We start from the raw sequence: 14,071 nt of genomic DNA, 5'->3' as shown, positions 1-14,071 counted from the left end.
TGTCTTTGAAGAGAGCTGTTCCGTACTCTCCCTGTATCAGTCTCCTTTTCTTTCTCAAGTATGAAAACAGTGTGTGCATTTTTTGGGTCTTAGTAGGCATATGTGAACAGTTACTACTTGGGAACTAATTGAAAAAACTTGTCTGTGCAACTGTGTATTTTTAGAAATAGCTATATTCAATATTTTTGTTATAATAACCAAATTCTGATAGGGTGGTTAGTTTTGTGCTTACAGCCAATGTTCATTCTTTTCTTAAAATCATTCTTTGCCATCTAGCAAAATACTTTTTAAGCAAAATGGCTGTTTTTAACAGACTTCAATTATCTTAGCAGTGTATACACACTTGAGAAATTTTACCTTATGAGCAGCAGACTATTTGAATTACTTACAACTGCCTCTTTATACTTTGCCATAGAGCCTCCATCATTGAGTGTTTCAGCCTCTAAGTACTAGGTTTTCCTCTCTGGCACCTGGGCGATACTGACTAGGAATTATTTTGCTGAAATGTTAAGCTCAGCTGCCTCTTGGCAGGTAGAGAACTGTTCCTGTAACAGCAATTTATCACCTCCTTTCTACCTCCACTGTATTTGTTAAACTTGCCAATGGTGTTTTAAAATTTAGGAGCTTTTGAAAAGTTTAACCTTTTATCCTTCTTGGAAAGCAGATTACTGGAAGGTAGCTGTGGAAGACGGCAATAGCAGATACTGTTGATTCTGTGCCATTATCTTCTCTTTTCTGTTAACAGAAAAATAATACCTTGTTTCGTGGATGAATAAGTGTAAATTCCTAGATAAACTGTTGATCTAGCTTCCAGTGGTAGCACTTATGAAGTGTCTTTCATGAACCTTACTCTTTAAGTTTTTTGACCAAGTTCCTTTAGCTATATGAGAGTTTAAAGATAATTCTTGCTGTATGTTAATGCCCTGGAGAATAGTTTTCTGCCTTTTTCTATTATAAGGAGGAGACAGTTAAATAAGTATTGTTTAACCTCATCTCTCTCTTCTCACACAAGAGCTCCAAGCGAGAGTGGAAGCCTCTGGAGGACCACAGCTGCACAGATGTACCATGGCTGCTCTTATTCATCCTCTTCTGCATAGGAATGGTGAGTAAAACTCAAAGGATTCTGTGAATGTTATATTGTTGAAGAGTTCGCATTTATTAGAAAAAAGTTTTACAACTCTTCATTCACTTAATCACTGGGTATCCTGGGTATACTGGTATGTGATCTCTCAGCTGTGGAACAGAAATGGCTAGTATGTACACATCAAAGGCCTTTGGTAGGGATCAATAATTCCTTGTTTGTCCCAGTTCTTGCTCCAGCTCCTCTTTCCCTGAAGCTCTGGTTTCATTTGTGAGTGATTTTCATCATGGTGAGGTATCGCTAGATTCATGTTCCTTGTGGGACTGTGGAAGTCCCAGAAATTATAGCGTTGAGTCTAGTAAACAGTTCTGTGAATCACAGTCAACATTTTGCTGAGAAACAAAGATTCTCAATATGAAACAGTTGACTGTTTTCTTCTTGGATGCTTAGTAGAAGCACCAACTATTAACAACCATATTACTAATGGTAAGATCTTTCTCTTCAAGTTACCCCAGGTTTGTCCTGCTTGATGAAAGCATCACCTTGCTCAAGACAACCTCACAACACTGTGCACTTTATATTAAGAAACAAACAAACTTCCAAGACCTGCAGATGAGTGAAAACTAGCAATATGCTTCTTTTCATCTTGTGTTGTTTTGTGGATTTATGTATGATGTTCTTTCTAAACAGAGAATGTCTGTCACTGTCTTGTACTGCTGTGTTGCAAGCAGTAGCACTTGGAGTTTGGGAGTTCTGTTCTGTTAGCTTTCTTTTCTACTGTTCCTTGGTCTCTGGTCTTTGGAATTATTCCATTGAAAAATTTCTTTTTCTTTCCCTGAAGTGTTTGTCACTGGCTGCACTTCAAATGCAAAGACGAAAATTTTTTGTCTAAAACATACAAATTACATTCTTACTGTAACATGTGAATATCTTAAAATCTTAAAAAGCACAGTACTTCCTGAAACAAGCAGGTCTTTTTTTGTGGTTATTTTTTCCTGCCTTTTTTGATGTTCCCTAGTTACTCAGTCTATGCCTACCTGTTCCCCCAATTATAAGTTAGTCTGCTGTGGGGTTAGTGTCACAGATTTTTCTATCTAAGCAGTATAATATACAGAGCAATTATCCTGTTGGGTCAAATACTCTGTTACTTACTGTTCTAGGGGACTTCACTTGAAGTACCATGATGGGTCAGGAGGGCATCCCTGCACTGTTGTAAATTAAATTAGATTAGATGGGGGAGAAATTATATGATTTCCCTTACCCATGTGTAGGGAAAAAATTATTGAACCAGCCAAGAACCTGAGTACTATTGTATGTAAAACGCATGCTAGCGTGTCCTTTACAGAATATTAAGGGATGCGAGAAATGGAAAGTGAGTGCTGAAATTAGCTTTAATTATTGCTTGTGATAGCCTTTTGCTCACTTTGTCCTTGTTTTTCACTTTAAGTATTAAGTCTATAAGTGCATTAGTGCATTGTGCAGAGAAAGATAATGACCAGCTTGCTGTCTCGAATTTCTCTGCAGTGATAGCCTGTCAGAGAAGGTCAATCTCCTGTATCTTTGGTCCTTTGAAACCACCCACATTTTAGCTGTTCATGCTGAATTCGTTACCTGTTATCATCTCATCTGTCACTGCCATCTGTTGCACCACGCATTTGTCTCAGCTGTTTACTCTGCTTCCCCTTCTCAAATCTTAGCTTGCCTCATCTGTAAGAGCAGTTCATTGATGGTAGCTGAGTGAGCTGATGGGTGACTTCTCCCTGTCAGTGGTGTTGCTGGAGAGCTAATGATTCTTTTGGGCCAGTCGCCTATTCATACCATCACCACCTTGATCTTGGCTTTGCTAGTGAAGTATCTCTGAAAGTTCACAGCAAGACCTGCCTGATGTTGGATATTTTCTGCATTACTCTGAGCCATTTTGTATTCTCGTGCTCTGTATTTGTTCCTTACCCACGTTTGAACCAGCATCTGGAGCCATAGCGATCTTGACCTGGTCACTTGCTTTAGAGGATTTCCTTAAAAATGTCAGCTAGGCCTCTTCATTCTAGCTTATCTTTGAAAGCACATAATTTGAAGGAAGAAAATAAAATCTTAAAGCAAGAAAATCTGGGCTGTCTGGAATCTTCTAAGATGCATACTAACCCCTGACAACTCCAGCTCTGCTTGTAGCTCTCCTTTACTGCCTGTCTTTGGCCTCCCTTTGGCTTCACCCACAACTTGCTGACAGTATGACACTCAAAAACCCCACCTACAATATTCTTAACACTGCTTGTGTAATATGCAATGTCGGATGTCTGAAGCCTCTTTTTGTCTTGCACTTAATTTTATAATTGCACAATGGTTCTCTGTGGAGGGTCCTTGTCTCTCCTTCCTCAGTCTGAAAAAATTAAAACAACCCCACAAAACTCTGCTTAGAAACAAATGAATTAAACTGACTTTTACCAGCTGCCAAACAGAGTGTTACTAAACTGTGAGTATTTTTCTCCTCCAGGGTTTTATCTGTGGCTTTTCAATAGCTACAGGAGCAGCTGCAAGACTGCTCTCAGGATATGACAGTTATGGCAATATTTGTGGACAGAAAAATGTCAAGGTGGAGGGAATAATCAACAGTGGTCTGGACCTCACACACAAGAAGTGAGTATGTGATTCAAATGCTTCATTCTGTAAACCAGGAAAGGCAAAACCTTTCATCTTTTGAGAGTGGTTTTCAATAAAATGGGAAAAGGGATTTGCTAACTCACTCTTAACTTGTTCTTTACTCTTCTGTATAACAACAACCTTTTGTAACAACCAGCAACAGTACTTGGAGAGTATATGTTACCAGATGTGCAACATGAGTACCAGCTAAGTCATTGAGGAATTTCCCTTTCTTAGCATCCACTTCGCGTAGGAGATTGTGTCAGGCCATTGAAGAATCTTGTTAGAATTTCAGGTATGACAAGTATTCTCAGATTTGGGAGCCAGCTTTTGATATCTATGTGGAAATGGTTTGCTTTTGTTGTTATATGCTCAGTTTCTGCTACTGAGTTTAGGGGGAGATATGATGTATGCAACATATTAACATGAGACTTTGAAATTTAAACTGTAAGCAGAATATATAGAAGTGGCTTGCAGAGAAAATGCACAAAACCTTTAAGCATCACACTGCTCTCACTAAGCAGTGTCATGTGAAAACACATACTCACAGGTCAGAACCAGCACAGGTATTTCCTGTCATGCAGGAAAAAAAATCACATTGCAGTAGTGGTACTGGAAACGAATAACAAGAATTCTGGACTGAAGGATTGAAAACCTGTGAACATCTGTTTAGGTCTGTCTGCCAGTCAATGCTCAGAGTGCATCTGTACAACTTGGGTGAGTTTAGAAAGTAAAGTACTTAGTCTAACCTTAGAACAGTGATATTAATTAATAGAAAAGATGATCCTTGCACCATTGATTGCTTCAAAGAACTAAAAAGTCTGTAATTTCTGACCATGATAGTTTTTTACTTCACAGTTTACTTTCAAACTAAAACAGGAAATCCATAATTTGCGTGAATTATTTTGGAAGGATGCTTTCCTAAGATCTGCTTATTTTGAGTTGCTATGGTAAAGATTTCTAAATATCTGATTTAAGATTTAACATGGCTAGGTAACTGGTGCATTATCAGAAGAATTTGACTTAAATAAAATAGCCTGTCTTTTTCTTCTGTCAAAAGAATAATTTCTTAATCTAATTACAGCTCCCAGGAGAGTTGAAGGGCTTAAAACTTACGCAGCATAATTCTCCTAGTTTTTTATATAAATATTTTAGCACTTTCTAAAATTGTGTGTATTCAAATACAAAATTGTCTTTTAGTGTTGCGAGAGAAAATACAATATTTAAAATTATAATTTTATACTTGCTCACCTTTAGAAAGAAATGGATCTGAGTTTGTATGAAGGCAAAAAAACTCAGACACTTTATTAAAATGTAACAATTAATAGTGTAATGGTCTTCTACATGTGACAGAAATTGCGTCATCATTAGGAGAAACATCTACCACTGCTAAGTGATTTCCTTTCATAAAGGCAAGATTGAAAGACAGCAAATAAAAATAGAGACTATTTTTAACACAGTTGATAGACAGAGCCTGTTGCTTGTCAAAGTTTTAATAAGGTTCAATAGGATTATGTTTTTTCTAATACAGGTATTCTGACTTGAGCCATGAGCTAAACAAATGAATGGATGAAGTCATATGGGATATCATGATCTCTAGTTGGTTGAGACGGAGCAAAAACCTTCTACGAAGGCAGATTATCCTACAACTGTTCACAGTGAAGTACAGTCCAGGGTACCCAGCTTTGGAAGAGGCCAGTTCTTATATAAGGAAGTGATCCTTCCCACTCTCACACCCTCTGGCTTTTTAAATTTGTTTGGCAGTTTTTCAGAAGAAACTATCTGCTTTGCATCTGTCTCTAGCAGATGGAGTTTCTGCAGTGTCTGAGGTGCAGTTCATAGGAGTACTTCATGCTATTTTATAGGAGTACTTTTCAGACAGACTGTAAAAATAAACTCTTCTTACTGCCTGTACATTTCAGTTTGTGTAGAGAAAGAAAGGGCTTTAAGCTCCACAAATATGGTTCTGGAAACATGAAGTTATTCTCATTTCATTCTGCTTGCAGGGTAATTCTGTCTTCATTTCCCAGTCCAAGGCAGAAAAGCTAAATCATCTGTAAAAATAACATTTTCTTCCATGTAAATGACAGCAACCCGTAGACACTGTAATGAGGAGGTGAAATGGATGTGGTCTGTGCGGATATGGAAATCTAAGTGGTAAAGGTGAAGAGCAGAGTCCTCACAGGGTATGATTTGGTCTGTGTGCATCAGTTATGCTGAAACCAGTGAGGTGTAGTGTTGGAAAGGTAGATTTTACAGCCTGGTCTCATCAACAAGGAGTGAATCAGGCATCTTTTTATTTTTACAAATAAGACACAGTATAGCTTTAATAGGCTGTAAAGTCAGACATGAGATTATAGTCTAGTCTTGGCACTGAACTCTAATTAAACCTATCAAATATGGTCCTTCCTTTTCAAGTTTTGGCAGTTATAAGTGGATTAAAAAAATGATCTTTTAATTGCAGATAAATGATGACTATGGCAGCCAAATATAAGTCCCTGAAATGCTAGTTCAGTCTGATTTTTTTTTTTTATCACCAATACTTTGCTGCTTGGACTGAATTCAGTTCGTACTGTTTACTCAAGTATAAGAAGATATGTATGTGGTGCTACAGGGAAGAGTTAGGGTGGCATTCCACCTTATAAATACCTTTGACTCAGGAAGATGCTTGGGTTTTAGGTTTTGGGAAAACCCAGGGAAAGTTTGCGGCGTGCATATGAAGAATTTGGTTGAGTGAAACTGTATATGCCCTACCCATAATTTGTTTAGAATGCATGTCATCACTTACTTCACTTCTCCGTTATTGTGATAAGATGCTTGTAGATCACAGCAAACGGTTGTTCTGTGAAACAGAACATTTGCCTATAAAGAGATGCATTGAGGGCTGACAGAAAATCAATGACACTGGCAAATGTGAGAGTGTACGAAATACTTGAAGGTAAGATATACTTGTTCAAATGGTCTGCCACCGCGCGTCCAGAATCAAGGTGTAGTATATGAAATGATACTTGGTCTTCCTGGTTTTGCAAAGGAAGAGGAGACTGCTGTATTTCTCATGGGCCTATATAGGTAATAGGACATTTTTCTAGTAAGCTACCAGTTAGAAGCCAAAATTGTTGATGCGTTTTTTTTAACCTCCTGTCATTTTGAAATTATATTTTGAATTACTTGCCTAGAAATGTGGATTTTTCTTTCAGAAGTGAAAATAGAGACACATGGAAATAAAAGCTCAAAATGGTATAAGCATAAGGAAGGTTATCCTATAGATCCATAAAAAAAAATTATGATGCATTTTGAAAAGATGAAGTTCATTTTGAATTACATGCCTCAGGATGGACAACTTGCTACTGACCTTATTTTCAGACACTGTGGCTCTTGAAAAGTTAAAGGAAACTAACAAAAGAGTTGATTTATGTATAGGAATAAGCTTAAAATTAAAAATGAGCTTAAAATTTCCAATTTTTATTATGGCCACAGAAGGTAGACATATGAAAAATTACATGCAGTTATTTTTACTGAAGGAACTTTTTCATCATTCCATATTTCAGAGTTTCTTTTAACAAATTTTGATATTTTCAGAAAAGTGGACTGCTAAGATCAAAGAGTCACAGAAGCATCTCAGAAGCATAGAATGGGTTTGGGTTTCAAGAGACCCTTGAAGATGATCTAGTCCAACCCCAACATCTTTCACTAGACCAGGCTGCTCAAAGCCCCATCCAGCCTGGCCTTGAACACTTCCGGTGATGGGGCATCCACAGCCTCCCTGGGCAACCTGTTCCAGTGTCTCACCACCCTCACAGGAAAGACTTTCTGCTTATATCTAGTCTGAATCTACGCCCTTTTAGTTCAAAACCATTACCCCTTGTCCTGTCACTACAGGCCCTTGTAGAAAGGATGTCTACATATTTTTTATAAGCCCCCTATCAGTACTGGAAGGCCGCTACAAGGTCTCTCTGGAGCCTTCTCTTCTCCAGGCTGAACAACCCCAACTCTCTCAGCCTGTCTTCACAGCAGAGGTGCTCCAGCCCTCTGATCATCTTTGTGGCCATCCTCTGGACCCACTACAACAGGTCCATGGCCTTCTTGTGTTGGGGGCTCCAGAGCTGGACACAGTACTCCAGGTGGGGTCTCACCAGAGAAGGGTAGAGGGGGAGAATCACCTCCCTCGATCTGCTGGCCACACTTCTTTTGATGCAGCCCAGGATGCTGTTGGCCTTCCGGGCTGCAAGCGCACATTGTCAGCTCATGTTAAGCTTTTCGTCCACCACTACCCGAAGTCCTTCTTGGCAGGACTGATACTTTATAAAGATGACTAAAGATGTTTCCTAGGTTGTAAATCTGTTATACTGAATTTCCAGTAGCAAACACATTTTCATCTGCAGCGTTGAAGCATCTCTAACAATATGATTACTTTGTTTACTATGATTACTTTGTCTTTGTATTGCTGATCTAAGTTACTTTCTTATGAACAAATTAGTCTATTGTTGATTCTGAATAACTGAAATTGCAGCAGAAAGCATCTAAGTACATTCTTTTAGTGAGAAACAAAACCTGTTGTGGTGACACAGTATGGAATTTTCTGCAGTAAAATAACTTACTTTCAATAAATCGTAGCTTTGAAAACAAAAACCAAAATACCTTTTCCCCTGTAATACTGTTGCCTACCATCTTGATTCTTGTTTTAGCTCCTAGAAATTAAACAAAAAATAATCTTACTTCTGTCTTCCTAGACTATGGATTGAAGGCACAGATTTGATAGCTTGGAGTTTGCTTTGCAGCTGCCTCATTGCTGTCAGAACTGTCTCTGAACCGTGCAATGCTGTGTTTGAGTTACATGTGTCTGTTTAAGGGTATGCCAACACAGCACACTTCTGTCAAAACTGCATATGGCAATAGAGTTGCATTGTGTCTCTAAATTTCCAGGCTTGAGTTAAAACTTGTTGTATTTATTTTACAAAATACTCTAATTTCTTCTGTCCATTAAAATTATAGCTTGGTCCTTGACTTAGAATGACTAAAGGAGTGGGCTGGATTCTAGCTTGTTAATGCCGATGTTCCTGATGTGGTTTCCTTGGGCTTCTGTAGTTATATGTGTTAAGGGATGTTTGGAGGAACCTCTTGCCCGGCCATTGGCTTCGAGCCTGGTCCACGCCAGGACCCAGGGTCTCTGCCCACGCCGAGGGACGTGGATGGACAGACACACACAGGACATTGACATGGCGGGTTACATGGACTGGCCTTCAACAGTGCCCGCATGCAGGACACACATAAAACACAAGCCCAGACAGCCATGTCCCCACCTCCTCATGGGCTGGCAGAGACAGAAGGTCGCTGTGCAGGCACGCACATGACACTCACAGGTTCACAGGCACATGCACGTTTGAGGATGTGCTAAGTACCAGCACAGCGCCTCTGCCCACCCACCACCCCTGCCCGAATCCCAGGCCCCCTTAGCCCTGCCATGGGTCCCCTCTACTCATCAGCTGGTGCTTGCTGGCAAGCATGAACATACTCATCCCACAGGTCTTCCCAGCACAGACCTTCCACCCACTTGACACCACTGCCTGGACCCAGAGCCTCCCACGCACCAGCTGGTACAGCTTGTAGTATGCTGGTGAGTTACACGTGCACACCCTGCACATGTCCACTGTGTGTGGGGGACAGAAGTTTTCATGTTTGCATGTGCTTCTTAGACTTTCATGATCTGTGGAGTCCTGAGGTGTGTAGTATGTCTTAAGTAAAAAAAACAGCAATAGTGCTGGATGATTTTCTTAGAGGTGTGGACAAAGAAAGGGAATGTTTAAAGAATGCAAGGAGTCTATTGCCACATTACAGTTGATACAGATGACATGGACTCCAGGCCGCACCTGGAGTACTGTGTCCAGTTCTGGGCTCCCTGGTTCAAGAAGGACAAGGAACTACTGGAGAAGGTGCAGCAAAGAACTACCAAGATGATGAGGGGACTGGAACACCTCTCTTATGAAGAAAGACTGGGGGATTTGGGTCTCTTCAGTCTGGAAAAAAGATGGCTGAGGGGGGATCTTGTCAATACTTATAAATACTTAAAGGGTGGGTGTCGGGAGGATGTGGCCAGGATCTTTTCAGGGGTGCTCAGCGACAGGACAAGAGGTAATGGGCACAAACTTGAGCATAGGAAGTTCCACCTAAACATGAGGAGGAACTTCTTTACTTTGAGGGTGGCAGAGCCCTGGAACAGGCTGCCCAGAGAGGTGGTGGAGTCTCTGTCTCTGGAGATATTCAAAACCCGCCTGGGCGCGTTCCTGTGCAACCTGTTCTAGGTGACCCTGTTCTGGCAGGGGGTTGGACTAGATGATCTCCAGAGGTCCCTTCCAACCCTATGGTTCTATGATTCTATGACTTGCAGGAAGTAGGACAGGAGGCCTTGAAGGACTAAAAAACTACAAAGTAGTAATAATTCTTCTATACTGAGACTGGATAGTAAAACTGTCTTTGTACGGGGGAAAGTTAGTCAGCAATTGGTGTGTAGACTAAAAGCATTCAGGTGGCACCTAAATGCTTTCTGGAGCAGAAGGGATTTTGATAACAAAAAGAATTCCTATCATGAGGTTTACAAAAATAGAAATGGCATGTTATAAGGCAGTTTGGTGTTGTTTTTCTATGATGATGTTAGATAATATGAAGAGAGTATTTGAATGCTTATCATATCACCAGAATTGTAGGAATTTGAAAGACTTGTTTAACTTCAGAATAGAAAAACATTCTGCATCTCTGTTATAGCATGAATGGACAATATTATATGGTTAACATTTGTGATGAAATGTGTATAGCCAGGAGAAGATGTTGGCTGCAAAGCTATAATACATACTTCACAAATTGGGTTTTTAAATGCTAATGACTCATCATGGAAAGTTAGCATATAGAATCTCTTTAAAATACTGCACTTGAACATTAGGTACTTGCACTTGAAATAGCTGAACAATTTTTTATTTCAAAATAAATAGTACAGTAATCTGCTCATTCATATGGACCTGTTTTGGTAAGATCAATCTTAACCAAAACACTTAATTACTAGTATTATGTGTATTCATTAAAATAGCCATGGACTTTGTCCTTCTTGTAGCGTAAGTATAACCTTATGGGATTTGTTGGGTCTTTTTGGAAAAAGTTGTAAATCTTGAAGTGAAGTTTAAGGTCAGAGTGCAGCTTTCATTGTGAATGTTTAGACCTGTATCTGTGAAGAGGCAAGGTTGAAGTTCTGCTATTTGTATGAACAGTACCATTTGAATGGACTTGAATCTGGTTGAGTTAAACATCCTTTCTGTGTGATCCAGCAGTATATAAAAAAACATTTATTTTACCGTGCATATGAGTACCTGAATTCTTTTGACCCACACAATTATGATAATATCAAATTTCTTGTGTTTCTGGGTAAACGGAAGGTTAATTTTGGCTGAATCCTTTAGTTTGAAATGAAAGTCATAGAATATCTCAAGTCAGAAGGGACCCATAAGGATCATCAAGTCCAACTCACAACTTTTTGTTCAGTGTAATTTTAAACTATAATAGAAGTAATTTACCTTTTTTCTTTCCTAGGTATGTGTTCTTCTTGGATCCATGCAACATTGATCTAGTACATCAGAGGATCAAGTCCCTTGCTTTGTGTGTATCAGCTTGCCCCAGGAAAGAACTAAAAACTCTGGCTGATATTCAGAAATTTGCAGAAACTAATGGTATGCAAAAAGCATGTCTGTTTCTGTTCATGTACTAGATATTTTCATAGGAGACTTGTGCATTAGCTGAACTAAAAACGGCATATGTGTTAAGAAATATCGATAGAAATAATGTGATATTTTTATTAAGCTAAAACTTTACTAAATCTTATTAATATGCTTCTGTCATGTCTTGGTCAGTTTTGAAAGGTCATTGTTAAATCAGGAGTACAAAGAGTAATGAGAATTTGAAGGAATGTCTAACTGTAGAGTACGTTCTCAGCTCCTCTGGAAACGTTCTGACGTTGCTGCTAAACAATAATGCTGTTGAATGTCCTCATGTATGTGGGGCTAGTGAGAGCAATGCTGCTATCGAACTGTGCTTGCAATGTGGAGTACGGCTGTGGATGTGAAAATATTGCTGCTTTCATTCAGTGCAACAGTGCAATTCCTGGGGGTTTTGTTTTCTTACACTTTTCTTTTTTAAAAAAATATGCAGGAAACTAACTGTATTAACAAATGAAATGTTGTACCCCACCCCCCCAAGGGCAGTACTTTTTCAATGTACTAATAATACTGGTATTATTTGCTCAGTCCATGTTTTGACACTGTATGGAATAAAATGCACCAGAGGTAACGAACATTTGGACCTTCCCAAAGAAAGTGAAGTTAAAACAATTTGTCCAAATTTCAGGGTTTTCCAGCTATTCAAGTGGGAACGTTTTGTCCTAAACTTTCCCACTTAATCGTTTGAAATGCTGCAGTAAGATTTCTTTGCAAGATACTTGGCCAATGATGAGTCAGTCTGGGTGACCAAGTTCAAAGCAGATTACTTTTCCTCAAAGGAAATGAAATGTTGATTTCTAGTCTGGTACAGGTTATGTGAGTACTTCTTGTCTGAAAGCAGAGTGAACTGATGTGGCCCTAGGGTGCTGTTAGGACCCTTAGTTCTTCCACTGCACTATTCCTGCAACGTCTGGGTGTCTGAAGGAGGGAGCTGAACTATCCTGTGGTGTTACACCATGCATGGAGCTGCACAAGCAGCTGTGCCAGCACGGTGCAGCGGCTGGTCTGAGGATGGGAGCTTTCCCCTGCAATCTGTGCTCTGCTCTCAACTACAAGCCCACAATGAAGCGAGCCAGTCTCATAATACGGTTTTACTCTTTAGGGTTAACCCTTTAACCAAGCATACTGAGTTTTTCTTAACTAATACAGGCCAGTTATTTGTTGTTGTGAAGTCAAGGTCATCAGTAGTGGAGTTTCCTAAGTACCTCTTGAAATAATGCAATGCAGCCATGCCTTGTTTTACCACAAATATTGTTTCTATGTTTATAAGTCAAGTCTGTTATTATCTGTGCCTGAAATATGTTCAGCATAACCCATCTTTTAAAGTACACCAAAAACCACACTTCCTACAACAAGCTATGCCTTGTCCTCATGATTCTCCATTCTATTTTTATTTCCCTCACTGTTTTAGGTTTTAAAATATATCTTTCAGGGGTTTTTTTAAATTAATATTTCAGTTTACAGGAACCTTGGCGAAAAGTATGAAACCTAGTATTACAGCAGAACAGACTCATTAATGAGTTCAAGTCCTAATTTTCATTATATGATATTGGGCTTGTCAAAAACGGGTACTAAACTGACCTTTCCTTTTGTAGATGAAAACTGTGCACGACTGGAATCGCGCAGTTCTGAGAAATATTGTCATCATCATGGTTATGTTTCTGTTTAAATGTTCACTAAACCTGTGCAGGTTCCAAAAAGCGATGGTTTGCAGCAAATGAACAGCTTAAGTATTGATCACCTTAAATATTGCATAGGTATAGTAAAACTTAAAGCATGATTCAGTCTTACTATAGACAAATAACAGTGAATTAATACCAAAACTATACTCCTCAGTAAACAGAATAATTTTTCTGAGAGCCACTTTGTAACTATGATAGTCGGTTTAAATTAATTAATACTAGGATTATGTTTGGCAGTCTGTTTCAAGTGATTATACGCCACTGTAAAAAGGATAATAAGGAAATCTGAGGACTTTGAACATGACTGCTCAGAGCTTAATTGCAATTTCTATGTTTGTGATGATACCTAGTTAGAATTTAGAGTTCAGCTGTCAAGTTCTGAAGAAGGAGGGCAAGATGTACGTGTTTAGTTTCAATGCTGAATTTTCTAGGCTTGCTCAACAAGAAAACCACCTTAATATTTCAAATATATGGGTAGAGAATGCAGGCAACACTTAATTTTGCTCTACTGACCTTTTGTGAAAGCTTTAACCCTTCTTGCAATCTGATAATAGCATTTGTGCTGGAGATAGGCTCTGTGTAGGTTGTTGCATGTGCATTCAAAAAGTTAGCCATTACTAGCTGTCTTGCATGCCATCCCTGAAATCACCTTACTTGTCCATGCACCTTGGGATTCTTTCATGAATTACTGTTTAAGCACCCTCCCATCCCAAAGAAATCATCTGTTGTGCCTCAGCCTCTCAAGAGGTGGTATGGTAAGTTCAAATTAAGTTTTTTTTTATCTAAATGTCTTTGTCAAAAGATGTAACATAATAAAACAAACTACAACATCCTTATATTATTAATGATTTTATCAATACCAGGTATAGTCTTCCAGCTAGCTTAGCATTTATGGTATCTTCCCCAAAGTGGGA

At 39.0% G+C, this 14,071-nt stretch overlaps 1 protein-coding gene across 2 annotated transcripts in view; it reads left to right on the top strand.

Annotated features, from left to right (window-relative positions):
• The window catches only part of SLC44A1 (solute carrier family 44 member 1), a 71,419-nt gene that overhangs the window by 19,417 nt on the left and 37,931 nt on the right, over positions 1–14,071 (top strand). For both annotated transcript variants that reach the window (XM_054185448.1, XM_054185447.1), the window contains exons 2-4: positions 1,013–1,102; positions 3,573–3,715; positions 11,294–11,430. In XM_054185448.1, the coding sequence (XP_054041423.1) occupies positions 1,013–1,102; positions 3,573–3,715; positions 11,294–11,430 (370 nt within the window). The remainder of the gene's footprint in view (positions 1–1,012; positions 1,103–3,572; positions 3,716–11,293; positions 11,431–14,071) is intronic.

This window comes from Rissa tridactyla, chromosome Z (genome assembly GCF_028500815.1).
Source record: "Rissa tridactyla isolate bRisTri1 chromosome Z, bRisTri1.patW.cur.20221130, whole genome shotgun sequence".
NCBI classification, from domain to species: Eukaryota; Metazoa; Chordata; class Aves; order Charadriiformes; family Laridae; genus Rissa; species Rissa tridactyla.
Note: the sequence above shows the minus strand (reverse complement) of the source record. Positions and strands in the feature narration are given on the sequence as shown.